Raw genomic sequence first — 19281 nt, 5'->3', positions numbered from 1 at the left:
CTGAAACTACATTGCCATTTCTACAACCAGATCCTTGCATGCTACCGCCGTTCAAAACGCACCGTTTATTATATACTGTGTATAGTGAAAGAGTGTGGAGTCTTCCAGAATTACATTATGATCTTTGATCATAGATTTTCCCTTCATACACATTAGTGTTCACTTATTATAATAGTACATTGGTAAGGCACCTGTAAATACAATGTAAAGAAAGGGAGCAATTTATAAAATCTCATTTTGAATTTAAATGCCAACCTATGGCCATGGCCTCCAATATGTATTCCTAATAGAGATGTTAAAACTGTGCTTTTAATCATTATAAACAATTGTTGGTTGACTTCCCTAATTTGGTGTCAGTTTCTAAGGCTTTCAGTCTCTTAGATACATACTGTGTATTTAGAACTGTTAAGTGTCACCTTACTAGGATTATTGTCCTAGAAATACTGTTCTTATAAAATCTCCGGATACCAAAATGCCACATATTTTCCTTGGCATAATGATGGTGGTAAGGGAGATGCATGTGACCAGGAGGTTAACTTACAGCAGTGTTGAAGCTTTTCCATTATCAGAACTCTCAGAACCCTTTCCCATAGTGCCCCCAATAAATTTTAATATAGATACACTACATACCGTGTCTGTGCTTTATATGTGAAAGAGTATTTTATATCCTCTAAGAATGAACTTAACCATTGAGAAAATGAAAGTAGAGGTTTAATGATATGTTTCCAATGTTTATTACTATTCAGTGTAAAAGTTTTTGTTCTTTCTATCAGGGTCACTGGAAAAGCTCCCCGCCCCCCCTTTCCCTTCCCCCTTTCTCAATCAACACTGGGCCTTGACCAGTCTTGTAATGACAAACTACCACCGACCCATCTTGAGATGGTTTCATCAAGATACTCATGGTAGCCTTGAGACTCCTCCTGTGCCCAGGCAGGCTGTACACTTCAGTCTTCCTGCCTCAGTCCTCTGTGCAGCCTAGGCCTGTAATGGGCAATTCACGATCTATGAATCATCTCCCAACTGATTGGTACCTTAGCACCAGGCAAAGCATTTCCACTTGGCCTTGGGGCTTAGTAGGGCTTTGCAGATTCTTGAAGCCAGGTGAAGTGGCTCACACCTGTAACCCTAGCAATGGAGAAAAAGGCAAATAGACTTGCTGCTGCAAGGTTGAGGCTAGTCCTGACTGGCCTGAACTCTGCCTCTTCCTCCCCGAGATTTGATTATAGATTTATCGTTTAATCTGAGTTTCTTCTAATGTGTTTTTTAAAAACCATTAGAAATCTTGTAGAAAAATGGTCCATTTCAAAGTTGTGGGGAGCAGGGGGGGGGAATGGTTTTGAAATTTTGCTGGTTGTCTTATTCTATTGCCGTGACAAAATGCCATGACCAAGGTAATTTATAAAAGCATTTGATTTGGGGGCTCACAGTCCCAGAGGGTTAGTCTGTGACCATCATGGCTGGAGCATGGCAGCAGGTAGATAGATGGCATGGCATGGAGCGGCAGCTGGGAGCTTAGATGCTGAGAAGACGCCCAGGAGGCAGACACACTGGAAATGCCGTGGGCTTTTGTAACCTCAAAGCCTGCCTACCTCCATATGTACACCGCCTGGTCCTTGGAAAGCACTTCTACAGACTGGGGAGCAGGTGTTCACATGTGGTCCTGGGGAGTCATTTCCCATCCAGACAGCCGCACTTGTCAACATCTCTGCTCAAGGAGACTGCTTTCAGAACCTAGAAACTTGGTTGATGTGAGCCTAACAAACCAATGTTTGCACCTTACTGAATTATTTTGTGTCGTAACACTTTTCTCGGGTACTATGTTAAAATAAGCAATTTTAAGTCTTAAATTGCTTTGTTAGGATGTGTGTGTTAAGTCTTAGTCTTTTTATCAGTCTTAAATACTTCTATACAACCATAATACTGAGGCCTTAAGATTTAAAATACTAGGGGGCTGGAGAGATGGCTCAGCGGTTAAGAGCACTGGCTGCTCTTCCAGAGGTCCTGAGTTCAATTCCCAGCAACCATATGGTGGCTCACAACCATCTGTAATGAGATCTGGTGCCCTCTTCTGGTGTGCAGGCACACATGCAGGCAGAATATTGTATACATAATAAATAAATCTTGAAAAAAAAAAAAAAGATTTAAAATACTAGGAATACCGTGAGCATGGAGACCATGCTTTTAACCCAGCACTCAGGAGAAAGCGGCAGGTAGATGTGAATCCAGGCTAGCCAGGGCTACAGCTTGAATAAAGTGGGTGGAGATAGGGTAATGAAAGATGTTATGTAGGCATGGTGGTTTAAACAATCTGGAAATAGCTGGTGCTTTTGACTAGAAACAGCTTAGTTTAGAATTGCCTTTTTCTTGAGAAAAATGTGAATTAATAGTGGATTAATAGCGGGGCGCACGCCTTTAATCCCAGTACTTGAGAGGCAGAGCCAGGCGGATCTATGTGAGTTCAAGGCCAGCCTGGGCTACCAAGTGAGTCCCAGGAAAGGCGCAAAGCTACACAGAGAAACCCTGTCTCCAAAACAACAACAAAAAAATAGTGGATTAATAACTCTTGGCCAACTCGGGTGGAATTGGCTGGGCTATAGCTCAGCCGGGGAGCCTTGTCTGATAGGTGAGGCCTTAGATGTAGTTTTTACTCTTGCCAAAAGGCTTCCAGACTCAATTAAATGGCAAGGATACTTTACAAATGTGCTGGGTGACAGTTTAGTAACCCCTATTTGTGAAATCCTGTGTTACAGACCAGCTGCTGGGCATGTCATCCCAGCTCCCAGAGGCTGAGGCAGCCTGGGCCAGTGCTGTGTTTCTAGGAGAGGTGAAAGGGAAAAGTTCCAGAAATCCTTGGTGGATTATCCCAAGACAGTGAAAGATTAGGAGACTAATGAAATTTGAATGTTTATGGTTGTGTGGTGGATTCTAGTTGCTACAATTAGCAAGTATTATGTTGTCACCCGTTTAAAAATAAGTTGGTTGGAGAGCTCACCAAATGGTAGAAACTTGTTAGCATACCCACACTAGTGTGAGACTTGTAGGGTTTCCCACAGTTCTAGTTACTGACATAGTAAAGGCAACAATGAAATTGTGACTGCATCTGGAATAACCACAAAATCCCATAGATTCAAGGGCTGTGTTGGGATTCCTGGCCACTCCTCCAGCTGCATGACCACGCATGTGCAGTTCCGTAGCCAAGTAAGGGGCTCTCCCACAGGCCTGGTCACGCTCTCTTCTGTCCCTCCCTCCTAATAAAACTGATAGTGGATTCTGTTGTAGCGCATGGCCTTTCTCACTGTAAGAGCGCTGCTTAATGAATGACAGCACCACCACATTAGAACCAACATTGGTGGAAGCAGGCTCTCCCAGCACTCTGCGTCTGGGACCCTGTACCGAGGTTTCCTCCATCTATGACTGCCCACTTTTTCTACACACTGGCTGCCCAGATTGGTGAGTTTTTTCTTTCCAGTCCCTCGCCATTTCCCAGGACTGTAGCATGTAGTATTTCTCACTGTCGGACCCCCGGGGGGTCCTCTGGGTATGTACACCCCGGCCCTTGTCCCTCTCTTGAGGAAGGGTGGGATAACTTGTGCCGGTAACTTGTGCTGATTCACAGATCCTTCCTTTGCCTCGGGGATGCCTGAGACTGGGAGTCTTGGGTCCCGTTTGTTATTTCAATTGTTCATTTTTTTCTCTCGGCTACAGTTATGGGACAAAGGCTTCCTCCTCTTGGTCCCGCTCCTCTGAAAAATGCTTTAAATATCCCTAGATACCAGTAAACATGGCTGCGTAATGGCTGCTTGGACCCGGATATTTCATGGGAATTATCTAACTTCTGCCAGTGAACAGGCAAATGAACAGGGTTAAACCTTATTCCCAAGCTTTTTACCTAAGCTCTGATCCCTCCCTTTTTGATTCTTTCTCTCCTGCCCACATGCATTCCTGAACCTCAGGAATCTCTGACTCCAAAGAATCTACGCTTATCTGACCTCCAAGGCCGCTTCTGCCAGACTCTGGCTCCCACTTTCACTCTTACTGTGACCCGTTCTCAGCAGCCCTGAGAAGCACAGACAGGTCTGGAAGCAGGCTGGGACGCATGCAAATGAGTTTACAATCAGGACCCACATTGGGATTATAATAATCCGATGGCTCTCTAGCCAGAGATCAGTTTACAACCTGCCTCCTGGCGGGTCTTCCTGTAGCTGTCCTCACACCAGCCAACTATCCAAAAACAAAACAAAACAAACAAACAAAACAGTATCCAAAAACAAAACAAAGCAAAAGAGTAAAACCGGACTCATGTTTCCCATCAGGGTTCAATTTAAGCATCTGGAGAGGGGGCTCCTGACCCCACAGGCAGAAGTTTTAGCTGTAGCATTTAAGGTGCCATGGGAGAGATGAGAAAGCCTGTGAACAGAATTGCCAAATGCTGGCATACGCTATCTGAGCAGCTGCATGAGGCCTTCCAGGTCCTCCTGCTAAAAAAGGCCACACAGGCTAGTGTGTGCCCTGCTCCTAGGACCATCAATTGAGCCTTGTTCAAAGTGCCAGCTAGAGAGATGCTGGTCAGCTGACTGCCCTCATGCATGGGTGGCATGGGGACATCAAAGACCTCCAGCAGACTTCCTAGGCTTGGCCACGGGCTCACAGGAAATCCAGGAGGAAGCATGGGGCGAACTGTTCCTTCCTTTTGGACACCAAGCCACTTACTCAGTCCTGAGGGTGTTTTGGGGTCCCACCTCTCCTCATTTCCCTATGACAGCCTTGCCCATCTCACCAGACCTCACCACTTAGTTGTACTTGCAGGGGTACCTAATGGGAAGAGTTTCCAGCTAAGGCAAGAGCTTTTGTTTCGTTTGCTCCTCCATGTGCCTCCAGACCAGTCAGCGGCGCTTCTCAGGCACAGGGACACAGATAGGGCCCTGCTCTCAAGTTCCAGAGGAACTCAGGATCCACTGCCTTAGCACCAATTCCAGAAGAATGAGATTTCACCCCACAAGCTTTTCTCTTCCCTCTTTCTTTTTTGGTTTTTCGAGACAGGGTTTCTCTGTGTAGCTTTGCGCCTTTTCCTGGAACTCACTTGGTAGCCCAGGCTGGCCTCGAACTCACAGAGATCCGCCTGCCTCTGCCTCCTGAGTGCTGGGATTAAAGGTGTGCGCCACCACTGCCCGGCTTCTCTTCCCTCTTCTAATTAACTACTCAGCTAATTGTCACAGGATCACCATATACCATCAAGTACACCCAGGCGGTGAGGAACAGTAACGGTCCAAAGCTCAAGATTTTAAATTTCCTATGGCTGCTTCTTAATATGTTTAAAAATTCTTCCAAGCTCCGGAATCAACTTGAATCCATCTGGACAGGTCGGATCTGCTTCAGATAAGTACAGCCCAAACTTTCCTGGTCCCAGGACCCCCTCCCTCAACCCGGAACTCCCCCCCCAAAGGAAAAAGTATATACTTCTTTTTCTAAGCTTTTCTCTGTCTCACCAGCACTCAGACTCAAGCAGCCAGAGTCCCAAGCCAAGGAAGATGGACAGCTCCAAGGCAGCGGACAACAGCCCACCATCCCAGGATGCCTGGCCACCTCAGAAGCCCCCTTTCCTACCCCCAAGAGTTAGCTGACACCCACGGAGTCAGCTGGAAGCAGTTTTGGGAGACAGCTCCCCCATTCCTGTTCACCCACCTTTTTATAATAAGAAAAGAGTGTGGAATGTTGGGATTCCTGGCCACTCCTCCAGTTACAGGACCGCACATGCGCAGTTCAGTAGCCAAGCATGGGGGGGCCTTACATCCTACGTAATGTGCAGGGGAATCCACAAGAGGCGGGACACAGACCCCTCCTCTCTTCTCCTCCCCGCCTTCTCTCTGCAGGCCTGGTCAGGCTCGCTTCTGTCCCTCTTCTCCTAATAAAACTCTGCTTTGATAGTGAGTTTTGTCGTGCCTTGTGACTTTTCCTCGCAGAGTAAAAGCACCGCATTAAAACCGACAGGCTCGATCTCTTCTGAGACTTTCCCAGAGCTGGCTCCCTGGCTTTCTGTTTTACACTGCGTGTTTGAGCATGTCGTGCCTGCACTCATGCTCACACTCGAGAAGGTCGGTTCTCTCCTACCATACTGCTGCTGGGCTTGAACTTTACTAGGCCACCTGGCTGTTGAATTTTGAGACAGGTCAGTCCCTGCTGGCCTGCAACTGCCTGTGTAGACAAGGTTGGCCTGGATCCTAAGAGATCCACATGCCCTTGCCTCTCAAGTGCGGGGATTAACAACATACACTATACCTGACCTCCAATGTAATTTACTTTTTACCATTCTGAGCCTTCATGTTGGTGCTGGGAACCCAGGTCCTCTGGAAGAGCAGGCAGTGCTCTTAACCACTGAGCCATCTCTCCAGCCTCTTGAGTATACTTTTTTTAAAAAACCAATTTAAGACTCTTTAAGGTTGAAGTGTAGTTCATCATTGAGTGTTTAGCATAGGTAAGACCCCAGGTCACTCACTTGACCCTGCAAAAACATCCACAACCAAAATTTTATTAGACACTAGGAACTCTATCACAAAATGTCAGTCAGAATATGGGAACCCTTTCCAATGTGGATTGTAAGCCACTGTTTAAACTTTTTTTATATATCTAACAATACATATTGTGATCTTGATTTATCGATAAAAACCATAGGAGTGATGTTCCTAATGTGCCTAGGAAACTAGGATTTTGGTGGTGTATGGTTCGTGTGCATGCACTCAGGCAGAGGTCAAAACAAGCTGTGGGGTGTCTTGCTCTATCCGGTTCTGCCTTACTACCTTGAAGCAGGATCTCCACAAACTTCTCAAGAGGTAGGTTTCTTCAGGGCTCTCAGGAAAATTTGCACCACCCAAGACCATGCCTGGGTACCCAACACATGCACTGAGCATTTGAACTCAGATCCTTGGCCTCCTGCTTGCACAAGTGCTCTTGCCTACTGAACTGCTTCCCCAACCTCAAGGCAAGGAGGTTGGTTTTTTGAGACAGGGTTTCTCTGTGTAGCTTTGCGCCTTTCCTGAAACTCGTTCTGTAGACCAGGCTGGCCTCGAACTCAGAGATCCACCTGACTGCCTCCCGAGTGCTAGGATTAAAGGCGTGCACCACCACCACCCGGCAAATAAATCTTAAAGAAAAATACAAAACCTTGGCTAATCTTTAGTTGGGCTTTATACATTAACCTAAAGATGACCCAATACCACTCACTTTTTAATCCCTTAAAAATGTAAACAAGATTGGGGCTGGAGAGAAGATTCAACGGAGAGCATGGGCTCCTCTCCTCTTCTTTCTAAAGGACCCAGGTTTGATTTCCAGCACCCACAAAGCAAGTTAATCTGTAACGTTGTTTTCTGGCTTGTACACACGTGTAGGCATACATGTAGTGAAAACACTGCAGAAAGAGGCCTGGCAGTGGTGGCGCACACCTTTAAGCTCAGCACTCAGGAGGCAGGTGGATCTGAGTTTGAAGCCAGCCTGCTCTACAGAGGGATCCAGTACAGCCAGGACTACCCAGAGAAACCCTGTGTGTGTGTGTGTGTGTGTGTGTGTGTGTGTGTGGGTTGGGGGGGGGGGAAGCGATGGGAACAGGACAACATATATCGAAACAAAACGACTACTGACAATACATCAAACTGTACAGACTCTTATAAATTCATAAGCACAAAGTTTATTCCAAATTAATCATTTTTAATTACTGAAATGCTTATTTGGCTTGGCCATGTATTTAATAAATCATGTAAACAATAAAAAAAACATAAATGTACAAAGCTATATACAAAATAACTTAGTATTTAAAACTAGACTGATGCAGTCTGTAATCTTTCAGAGCACTGTAAGTATTTACAATCTATGTGTGTTTCTTAAGCGGGTAAAAGAAAGGATGCTTTAAGGCTTCTCTGAGAGTAATTCTTTTGGCTGGATCATACTCCAACATTTTTCCAATGAGGTCAAACAGAAGCTCATGTTCAGCATCCTGAGACAGCATAAACTCCTGAAACAGAAAAACATTCTTAACTGCTGTGCATAAACAGAAAAGAAACTCTTCAAAATCGTGGGATGCCAGGTTACTAGGCCTCCTTTTCTAAACCATTGTTAACATGTTTCTAGAGGGAAGGAGGATGAGGGGGATAAGCCAGCTACAGCAGTGCACACCTGTAATCCTAACACTGGGAGGCTGATGGAAATTTCTGAGGCTAGCCTGAACTACATACTACATAGTAATACAATCTCAAGACCCTGTCTCAAAAAGCAAAACTCAAAACTAGAAACAGACCAGAGGGTCACAGTAGACTATGAGAGCCTGGGTTTAATCTCTACACCCCAAAGTGGGGAAGTGGGAACATGCAAGTCCTGGTTATATTTAAGACCACCCAAGCTTACCTTCAGAGGCTTACAGCGCCGTGAAACATATCTGCCAGCAGAGCTGTGTTCATCCCAATCCAATCTATCATGATGGAAATATTTACGTTTCCTACAACAGTTAAACATTCAGTTACCATTTGACATCTGCAAGCTTAAAATACCCAGCACAGATGAACAGTTGCATCAACTACTGTATTTTTCAAGGTTAAATCTTTTTCTAGAGATTTAAGATATAGCCAAACAACAGAAGTACTAAATTATTCACTATCAATAATATAATACGCTATTTACCTGAAAAAAGAGTTAGATTTGTTTTATAGTTCTGATCAGAATCCAGTGTACTAAAGATGGTGTGACTCAAGTAAAACATACCTGGTTTTCTGTATCATGTGCTTTGGTAGTGGTCCAAGAATCCTTTCCATCATCGCTAAGTGTTCTCTGCTGTCGTGAGTCTGAAATGAAAACCCCTGTTAACCAGGTCTTTCTGAACCAGCCCACTCCACAACCCAGCACTGGTTCTCCAGCCCCCGCTGTTCACAAGTCATCAAAATGGCAGACTCCAAAACAGTGTCACAGCCTGAAGCTTGCCAGAGGCCTTCCCTAAACGCCTGGTGACAACTGTTTTGAATATCTGTAAAACTACCTAAGACAAATCACACAATTTTGAATTTTGGGCTTTATAAGTAACAGGGGAAAAAAAAAATCTATTGTGTAAATGTATTGTTTGAATTAAAGGAGTTATTTTACACAAACAGGCACTTTTTTTTGTTTTGTTTTTGTTTTGTTTTGTTTTGTTTTGTTTTTGAGACAAGGTTTCTCTGTGTAGCTTTGCGCCTTTCCTGGAACTCACTTTGGAGACCAGGCTGGCCTCGAACTCAGAGATCCACCTGCCTCTGCCTCCGAGTGCTGGGATTAAAGGCGTGCGCCACCACCGCCCGGCACGAACAGGCACTTTTTAAATGCAAAGCCACTAAACACCATTGTCACTTACTGGAAAAACTGTGAATCCGAGATAATACTCAATAAGAATACATCCTATACTCCAGACATCACATGGCTGAGACCACCCTAGGGCTGCAAAACAAAGCACAATGTTAGGGGAGAAACCTCAATATTTCTGAAAGACATTTTACCATAAATTAAAAGTTATACTAGCAAAACTATCAGGTTCTGAATTTAGTGATAATGCCCTGCCCTCAACGTATAAGGTTTAATCTTGTATTCTGACTTGTTCACAGTAGCCTGGAGCATTATTAGACTATACCGGCCTCCCTGACCTATTCTGGTGCACGGTCAGACTCTGGATAGCAGCTCAGGTTAGTCTTGAGCATAAGGACTTCCTGACTCAGCCCCAGGAGCTGGGATCCAAGACATACCACCCCTGGTCTGAGCAGATTCTAAGATGCACAGTCAACAACACCTGACAAGCTCATTTTTACAGGCTAAGTAACTTGCTAGCTCCACAGATGGTTGAAACTTCAAGGTTTTTGTTTTTGAAACAGGATCTCAGTATGTGGCCCAGGCTGGCTTCTAACTCAAGAGATCAGGCTCTGATCAAAGGCAAGTGCTACCATGCCAGCAATTTGGAGAAACTTAACATAATTTCTAATACTGTATTTTTTTTCTTTTTTTGATAACTGTGGGAATTGGGCTAAGGGCCTTGGGAGGTTAGACAAGAGTTGTACCCGAGTTACATTCCCTAGTCTGGAGTATTATGTAATGAGAAAATGATCAACGAACAGTCATAAAAACCCAACACTACAGTAAAGTGATGTGGGCTGTTAAAGCATAAGCAGTACTGACCTAAAATAACTTCAGGAGCTCTATAATGTCTTGTAGACACCAGTGTACTGTGATGCTCATCATCGTATGTTGCACTTCCAAAGTCCACAACTTTAATATCTGGATTTATTAAGGTTCGTTCATCACGTTTCTGAAAATCATAAGTGACAAGTTATAAAGGCAAACTATTGAAACCAAGGATTTACAAGCACCCTGATGGTGTTACAAGGACTTACCATTTTAGGATTATAAACCTCTGTGTAGTCAGACTGCACAAATAAGATGTTTTCGGGCTTTAAGTCTGTGTGAGTCAGTTTATTACTGTGCAAAACTGTAAAGAAGTACAAAAAGTTACTATAGTCTCAAAGATCAAAACTGTAAAGAAGTATAAAGTTACTATAGTCTCAAAGATCAAAACTGTAAAGAAGTACAAGAAGTTACTAGTCTCAAAGATCCAAACAAGAACATAAGCCTCATGCCACCTATACTCAGCACTCAAGAAGTTGAGGGCACGAAAGTCCCGAGTCTAGGTAGTGTACTTAAAGACACTTTGTCATTTTTGTTTGTGACAGGGTCTCTCTACAGAGCCCTGGCTTTCCAAAAACTCACTTTGTAGACCAGTCTGGCCTTGACCTCAGAGATTCGCCTGTCTGCTTCTTGAGTGCTGTGATTAAAGATGTACACCATCCTACCTGGCAGTCTGATGAGATTGGTCAGTGGTTAAGAGCATGTACTTAGGCTGGGTGGTGGTGGCGCACGCCTTTAATCCCAGCACTCGGGAGGCAGAGCCAGGCGGATCTCTGAGTTCGAGGCCAGCCTGGGCTATCAAGTGAGTTCCAGGAAAGGCGCAAAGCTACACAGAGAAACCCCTGTCTCGAAAAACCAAAAAAGAAAAAAAAGGAGCATGTACTTGTACTGATGAACCTCAAGACCTGGGTTCAATTCTCAGCTTACAACCACCTGTCCCCAACTCCAGGGGGATCTGAAACCCTAGGACTGTGATTACCTGCAGTCATGTGTGTGTTATGTACACATGAAAATAACAAAATTAAAAGACAAAAATCTAATCCCCAAACCTTTGGTGTCTTTCTATATACTATAATAATCTCGGTCTAGAAAAAAAATGACCAGAGGCATGGGAAAGACATTCCTGCTAACAAACTATTTCAGCTGCACAGCCATCTATCCACAGCACCCAGGTAGTTCATTCTAGGGCAGGATAGTGAGAGCTGAGGCCAGTCTGAGGTTCTACAATGGGCCCCTCTCAAATCACCAGGGATTGAAATACTCCATCCCCCAACTCCAGTGACGCTGGATGTGGTGGTAGTCCATTCCCACAATCTTAGTACTAGGACAGAGGGCAAGGCTAGCCTGCACTACAGTGAGACTATACCTCTAAGGAACAAGCAGTCAGCTGGCAATGACGGCTGCCATCTGTAACCTCAGCACTTGGGAGAAAAAGGTCAGTGGGTTGCCAGGACAAAGGCAACAGGAAGTTCAAAACCAGGCTGGTTTACAAATCCTACTCCAGGCCAGCCAGGTCTATGTAGTGAGAAGCTGTCTAAAAACAGGCATGCTCAGGAGTAAGGCTTTGTACATGGTAAGCAGGCACTGCGCCAACTTACCACATTATGAATTAAACACTAGACCAACAACTTATTATCAAGGAAATCTTATTTCACACTTAATCATTTCTCTCCTGTGGAGAATGAACCTAAGGTTATGTGCCTAAGTCACACCCCAAACTGTGCAAGGTACTAATAACTATACAGCCATCAAGATGTACATTAAATCTTTTCAACTTTGTTTTAAACAGGAATTCTGGGTAGCTCTAGCTGTCCTGGAACATGCTCTGTAGACCAGACTGGCCTCAAACTCAGGAGATCTGCCTGCCTCTGCCTCTCGAGCATTGGTATTAAAAAGGCGTGCGCCACCACTACTAGGCTTCTTTGAACAGATTTTTTTTTTAGTGTATGAACATTCAATCTCCACAATTCATAGATTCTTCTGGAAGGTAACATTTTTTTAAATTTCCTTATTTTTATTTTTTATTACATATACAGTGTTCTGCCTGCATATAGACCTGCAGGCCAGAAGAGGGCACTAGACCTCATTAAGATGATGGTGAGCCACCGTGCGGTTGCTGGGAGATGAACTCAGGACCTCTGTGCCACCTCTCCAGCCCTTGAACAGATTCTTAACAAGCTTTCTGTCTTTTAACCACCATGACCCCAATCTCTCTACTCTCAGGCCTGGCTTTTAAACCCCACATTGGATCTCATCTTCAGTTTTCTGTGGTGATGAAGACACAACAGAAGGCCTCATTTCTGTTACTGAACTACACCCCCAACCCCACTAGGTTCTCTTTTTAAAGATCCAAATTAGTCTGACATTAGTCTCACTCAAATTTTGGAAGGCATGCAAGAACTTACAGTTTACAGATCTGCAGATCTGATAAGCCATCTTCCTAATATGGTCCATCCGAAATGGCAGAAAGCCATTCTCCTTAATGAAGTCGTAAGTGCTCAGACCCAGAAGTTCAAACACAATGCAAATGTGACCACGATGCTCAAACCACTCCAACATCTGGACACAGCGGCTATAAACACATCAAAATAACTCAATAAAGTTTACAATTCAACTCTATCTTAAACTATTTCCCAAGTTTTAATCTGATACTTACAAAGTACTGTGGGGATCTGTTGTATTTAAGTGTTCCAGAACTTGTATTTCTGATCGAGCAGCTTCACAGTATCTATCCACATTTTTAACTATTTTAACTGCTACATGTCTACCTCCCCTGTTAGAGAGAATAAATCCAAGTTAAAAAGATGATAATCTAAGATGGGCATAGTGTCACATGCCTTTAATCCCAACACTTTGGAGGCAGAGGCAGGAGGATCTCTGAGTTTGAGGCCAGCCTGGTCTACAGAGTGAGTTCCAGGACAGCCACAGCTACCCTGTTTCAAATAGCAAAGAAAAAAGGCACTGCAGTTCAGCATTAAGCAGCACAAATAACCTTTCACTGTAATAGAGCCAGTCATTCTACCATTTACTAGATAAAAGACTTTAACCATACAAACTACTCATGAGTTATCCTTTGTTCTTTCAAATAAAGAATATAAACAGTCTATGTTAATACTATATTGAGAGAACACTACCTCAATCTGCCTTCTAAGACTCAAAACTATAGAGTTAGGTAGGTTTTTTCTACAGTGCCCAACCACTATCAAGTACTATCCTCCAGAGTATCAGAAAAGTTGATGTAGGGGCTAGAGAGATGACTCAGGTTAAGAGCACTGACTGCTCTTCCAGGGGTCCTGAGTTCAATTCCCAGCAACCACATAGTGGCTCACAACCATCTATGAGATCTGGTGCCCTCTTCTGGCATGCAGACAGAACACTGCATACACAATAAATAAATCTTAAAAAAAAAAAAAAAAAAAAAAAAACAGTTGGTGCAAAGTCTCAGAACCTTACGGCCTCTTCCAACTCAACTCATTTAGAAAAGTATCTGTGATTCCTGGGGCAGGAAACCTATAGCTAACTGATAAAGATGATTGTTTTGTATCATCAAGGAAGGGCCCGTATCTTATCCCCAGGATGAAACACACAAGTTTCATTTATTCAGAAGGGAAAAAAAAAGAATAAAGAATTCCCTCTTTAAAACATATTAGATGGGGGCAGGAGGATGGCTCAGCAGTTAACAGCATGTGTGCCACTTTACAGAAGTCCAGAGTTCAATTCCCAATTCCCCACACTGAGGAGCTCACAACCACATACACGGCATGGACACCCTCTTCGGCCCTGCACTCATACGATTAAAAATAAAAATGTGAAACATCTTTAGCACATGGAATCCCTGGGTCTGATTACCAACATGGGCATGGGTTAAGGATTTGGTGGATACAATTCCACCTTTGACACCCATCTAGAAGAGAAGAACAATCATCGGGCCTGACTGTGACATCACAAGTTATCACGACTTTCTTTAAAGCAAAACCAAGCCTCCTTATACCCTTTGCTGCTGGGAATTAAACTCATCTTTCTATCCCCCTCCTTCTGCCCTGGTCAGGAGCTGCAAATACATTTAGTTTTGTTTAAAACGGTATACACCTTTTGATCCCAGCACTGGCGAGTTCCAGGCCTGCACACTAAGACCCTGTCTCCACCAAATAAACAAGGTACCTTTACCTATGAATGTGTTATACCCCAAGTTAAAAGACCCAAGCCAAAAGGCTATCTGGATATCAGCTAAACTAATTTTCTCTACAGAAGAACTCAAAAGTAAAATGTAATCTTGAAACTTACATTTTATGATCGATGCACTCCACTACTTTTCCAAAAGCACCTTCACCTAAGGTATTAACAATTTCATCTAAAAAAGAGAAAACAAATTTCACTAACAAGAAGTGGAAACAATGAACTTAAAGGCTATCAATGCAGATTATTCTAGGTGATGCTATGCATTTCCTCATCATTAATTACTTATCCAGCCAACACCATCCAAAAGCATACAACTATTCTTAGAATGATTTCATTCTCAGGCTAATTTCATTAATTTGATTTACTGTTCTGAAATTTCTGTACAACAAATATTAAAACTCTAAAGAAAGCAAAGACATAATCCCCTCCCACCAAAAGAAATGAAACAAAACAAAAACAGAAAGAAAAAAAGATTTCCAAATCCCTGAAATCTTAATCTATATATACATATAGATTATGTTATCTGAAAAGTTAATAAGTGTTGAAAAATATTCTATACATCTTGCACTTAGTACGTCTCCACTCTGACAGATCAGGTGACCCTCCTCATCATCCTCTACACTCCTGGTTCTTTTCCTTCGGTGACTCTTCTGGAAACGTCAAGTGGGCGGCACCAAGATCATCCAGCCAATCAATATACCCGAGTGAATTCAGGGCAGAATACGAAATTCATTCAGCGGGGAGATATTCAGGCATTCAGATACACGCCAGGCCACAAACGGTTGGCAGGAGCAATTTCAAATTCAGTCCCCAGAAATGCACAGGGCACATAGTTTATGTTAACAGGAGAAAAACATGGCAAGGAACAGATTTTCAGATAAGATACTCAAAATGGTAAGGCAACAAAACACAAACACAATTGTTTTTCTTAAATAAAAAAAAAATTTCTTATCTGTAGCATTCACTGAAACATAATTTTAAGTTTCTAGTGTCCTAATTTAATGCTACAAAACTGTAGGATGTAGTATTTATTTGTAGTACACTGTGGCCAAATTAAGATTCCCTCACTAAGAAAATAGGTATTAAAACAGTAAAACCATAGTCCTAATTTTGGGAGGAAAAAATTTGGTATATAACATCACAGCATTTAAAATGTCATCTGATATGATTTCCAAATTAATACACAAAACCATTAAGTTCAAATCTGTAGTTTGTTTAATGAGAAAAAGATCATAAACAGGTTAAAATAGTCTTAACTAACCCTTCACACATTAATTCCTAATTCTTTGTGATAAACTGACTGAACTAATCAAAATAAGACTTCTTAAAATAGCATTAAGAAAATCTTTTAAAATATACTATTTTTAAAGTTACCCCCTCCACTAAAGTAATAGAATGGCAATCAGTAGCTAAGAAGTCATTAATAATAAGTCTATTATAAGTCTATTATTACAGAACTAAATATACATTGTTTTCATGAATTTCCTATGCAGTGCATAAATACTGAAACACTCCCAGAAGCTGGAGTTGTGATGTATAATTAATCTTAATTTTTCTCAAACACAAATTTGCTCCCTGTTCTCTCCCCGGGAAATAAAACCTTTCCAAATATTTAAAAGGTGCTCGTACCCCATGAGTTCGATGACGGGAAGTGCTGTGGTGAGTCCTGGGTTTACTCTTATAGCTGCTTCCTCCACTTCTCCCAGAGGACTTGCTACTGTGATCCTGATATCGGCTTTCATGGTCTCCATAGTAATAGGCTGGCTCACACCCCATGTAGTCATTCCTGTACTCATCAATGTAGCGTCGACTATGGTACTCTTTCTCACGTATGGATCTGCTGTCCAGATAATAGCTGTAAGAGAGAAGTTTGTTTGATACACCAGAACAAAAGCCCACACGGAATCCCCAAGTTCTCTGCAGTGTAGGGAGTTAAGTGTCTCACCACTGAACTACTGTCCTTTGCTAATCTCTGCATTATGCAATTAAGTGATATCACTTACATGACCCTCAAGGCTTTATGCACGGCAGGCAAACAAACATTGGACATCTGAACTACATTCCCAGGCCAAAAATGGCCTTGAACTCAGAGATCTGCCTGCTTCTGCCTCTGGGATTAAAGGTGTGCACCACCACTGCTTGGCTGAAAAAAGAATTTTTTATACTTTGTTTTATGTGCCTTATAAAGATGCATTTTTAATTATGTGCATGTGCCTGTCTGTGTGGGTGGTACCCGTGAGTGCTAGAGAGGGCATAAGGTCCCGGGGGTGGGGGTGGGTGGGGTCTTAAGGGCTGAGACCCCAACGTCTTCCACTACAGCCGTCAGTACTCTGCTTACCCATCAGTTGTTTTAGAGTGATCGTATTTGCATCGCTTATGCTCTCGAGCAGGGCTGTATGATCTCTTCTTTCTTCTGTGACTGCCGCTGTTCCTCCACGTCCCATAATCCCAATCTCTTTCGTCCCAGTCAGGGCAGTAAGGTCTCTTTAAATGTCTCATCTATACAAAAGACAAATTTTCCCAGGTAAATTGGATTTCTGGGATGTGTAGCAAAAGCTTTCTTTGCAAATTCACAATAGTTCTGATTCTTTTTTCTTTTCTTCCCGGAATGGTCTCACTATGTAGCTCAAGCTGTACTGGAAATATGTAGACCAGGCTGGTGTTGACCTCAAGAGACCTGCCTGCCTCTGTCTCCAGAGAGTACCGGGATTAAAGGCATATTGTGTCCAGCACTGACCTTTTCTTTTAAATCTAAATTCTGAAATTGTTTACAATTATCTGAAATCATAAAAATTATTGCATTGTTTCAGACGCTGGAGTCTGAATTTTATTCCCACATTTTTTCCCTTATTCTCACCATGCCCAAATTTATAAAAGTGGAAAGAGATTTTTTTTTTGTTTTTTGTTTTTGGTTTTTCAAGACAGGGTTTCTCTGTGTAGCTTTGCGCCTTTCCTGGGACTCACTTGGTAGCCCAGGCTGGCCTCGAACTCAGAGATCCACCTGGCTCTGCCTTCCAAGTCCTGGGATTAAAGGTGTGCGCCACCACCGCCGGGCGGAAAAAGAGATTTCTATAGAGCTTAGGCAAAATTTTACCACCATCTTTCCAGAAGTACAAATTACAGGTTCGCGACATGATTCATTTTCCCCCAGGAACAAGTCTCCCCTATAACACAGCCGCAACTAACCCTAATTAATTTTTTATCTGTTCAGATATTACAATGTGTTTGTTACTACTCAATAAAAAATACGGCGACAGAAGGAAAAGCCTGAAAAGAAAAATGGCTCATTATGGGTGTATGCCAATCTGGCTGGCCTTTTACGCTGAGTCAGCGAACTTCACGCATCACTAACAAAGCCAATTTGCTTACGGGGCAGTCCATCATGATGATGAAGGCCAGAAAATTGTTTACTTAAGAAGGGGGGAATGATTCATACTCTTAGGGCGCTCCGATCCCCTCCCCTTTGCTAAAGGTCAACAATGCCCCTCAAGAGTACATTTTACGCCGGGCGACCGTGGCACACGCCTTTGATCCCAGCAGAGGCAGGAGGATCTCTGTGAGTTCGAGGCCAGCCTGGTCTACAGAGCGTGATCCAGGGCAGGCACCAAAACTACACGGAGAAACCCTGTCTCGGAAAACAACAACAACAAAACCAACCAACCAACCAAACAAACAAAAAAGGGTACACCTTACAACTTCTGTCTACAAAGGAAAATACTTTGACTTTTAACATCGCTACCCGTTACACCCTTTGAGCCCGGTCTCAAACAAAGAGGCCGTCACCATCTCTAGAGCCACCCAAACCCTAGACCCGTCTCTGGAAAAAGCACCTGTCACTCCGCCAAGCCCTGTCGCAGGGCTTGACTCTTTGGGACCCTTTTCTGTTTAGCAAACTCCAGGAGCGGGGCTTCGGCTCGGGGGGAGTCTCTAAAGGCCGTCCCCGCCGCCAGCGCCCGCGGCGGGCAGGATCCCACCAGCCCGTGGGTCCCGCCGGGTCCCGCCAAAGACCCTTCGCTTCACATCCAAAGATAAATATTAGAACCGGCGCTAACACTGCGCCGTGCCTCTTCTCCCCTCTCGACCGCCCGGTCGAGAGCAAAACCCCGACGACCGCGGCGGAAGCCGCGCCCCGGCGGCGCCATTCCGCAGGGCGAGCGCGGCCTCCGCCATCTTAGGTGCGGCCGCGGGTCGCCGTCGCCTGGGACAGCCCGGCGGCGAGCCCCGGTCCCGCCGCTGGTCAGAGGCGAGGCCGGAGGTACGCGGGGCCGGGAGAAGCGAGGCCCGGAGGTCCGCGGGGCCGAGAGAGGGCGAGGCCGGAGCTCCGCGGGGCGGGGATGGAGGGCGAGGCCGGGCCTCCGCGGGGCCGGGATGGAGGGCGAGGCCCGGAGCTCCGCGGGGGTCGCGAGGACGCGAGGACGGCCCTTGCAGACGACACCGCCTCTTACCTTTCCGCAGACGCCAACCGGGGGGGACAAAGCGAGCGAGGCGAGGGTAGGATGCGTGCAGCGACGACGACGAACGCCCGGCACAAAATGGAGCCGAGAGCCGCGGCGCCGGCTTCTTCTCGAAAACACTGGTGACGTCGGAGGGGCGGGGCCTGAGTGCGCAGGCGCGGGCCCCGCCCACCGAGCGAGCCCGGTAGGAAGGCGGAGGAGGTGGTGGCTGCTTGAGAATTTTTTTTTTTTTTTTTTTTTTTTTTTTTTTTTTGGTTTTTCGAGACAGGGTTTCTCTGTGTAGCTTTGCGCCTTTCCTGGAACTCACTTGGTAGCCCAGGCTGGCCTCGAACTCACAGAGATCCGCCTGCCTCTGCCTCCCGAGTGCTGGGATTAAAGGCGTGCGCCACCGCCCGGCTTGAGAATTCTTAAGGACCCTGAAGGTTACAGTCGAGGTCTCCTCCGCACTCACACTCACGCACACAAA

The 19281-nt window shown here is 44.4% G+C and overlaps 1 protein-coding gene across 2 annotated transcripts; it reads right to left on the bottom strand.

Annotated features, from left to right (window-relative positions):
• Positions 1-7655: 7655 nt before the first annotated feature.
• Clk1 (CDC like kinase 1) lies at positions 7656-18961 on the bottom strand. 2 transcript variants are annotated; one of them, XM_076550486.1, is made up of 13 exons: positions 18807-18961; positions 16700-16860; positions 15991-16216; positions 14921-15011; positions 14467-14533; positions 12839-12955; positions 12588-12754; positions 10392-10486; positions 10177-10306; positions 9365-9447; positions 8746-8825; positions 8392-8482; positions 7656-8002 (listed from the first exon to the last, which is right to left on the bottom strand). In XM_076550486.1, the coding sequence occupies exons 2-13, from the start codon at positions 16858-16860 to the stop codon at positions 7859-7861; spliced, it is 1452 nt and encodes a 483-aa protein (XP_076406601.1). In that variant the 5' UTR covers positions 18807-18961; the 3' UTR covers positions 7656-7858. The 2 variants fall into 2 exon arrangements, with proteins under 2 accessions (XP_076406601.1, XP_076406602.1); XM_076550487.1 differs by lacking the exon at positions 14921-15011 and having other exon boundaries at positions 18807-18959.
• Between the last annotated feature and the right edge of the window lie 320 nt (positions 18962-19281).

The sequence above is a fragment of the Peromyscus maniculatus genome, chromosome 13 (genome assembly GCF_049852395.1).
Source record: "Peromyscus maniculatus bairdii isolate BWxNUB_F1_BW_parent chromosome 13, HU_Pman_BW_mat_3.1, whole genome shotgun sequence".
Lineage (NCBI taxonomy): Eukaryota > Metazoa > Chordata > Mammalia > Rodentia > Cricetidae > Peromyscus > Peromyscus maniculatus.
The sequence above is the reverse complement of the archived record's forward strand: the minus strand, read 5'-3'. Positions and strand labels throughout refer to the sequence as shown.

Excerpts from the sequence above, each read along its gene's own strand:
- Clk1 (XM_076550486.1), bottom strand. The coding sequence starts at position 16,860 with ATGAGACATTTAAAGAGACCTTACTGCCCTGACTGGGACGAAAGAGAT. Across the intron at positions 15,012-15,990 it reads CCCGTCATCGAACTCATGGG|AAGAGTCACCGAAGGAAAAG; the intron begins GTACGAGCACCT and ends TGACGTTTCCAG. Across the intron at positions 12,956-14,466 it reads GAGTGCATCGATCATAAAAT|GGGAGGTAGACATGTAGCAG; the intron begins GTAAGTTTCAAG and ends TCTCTCTAACAG.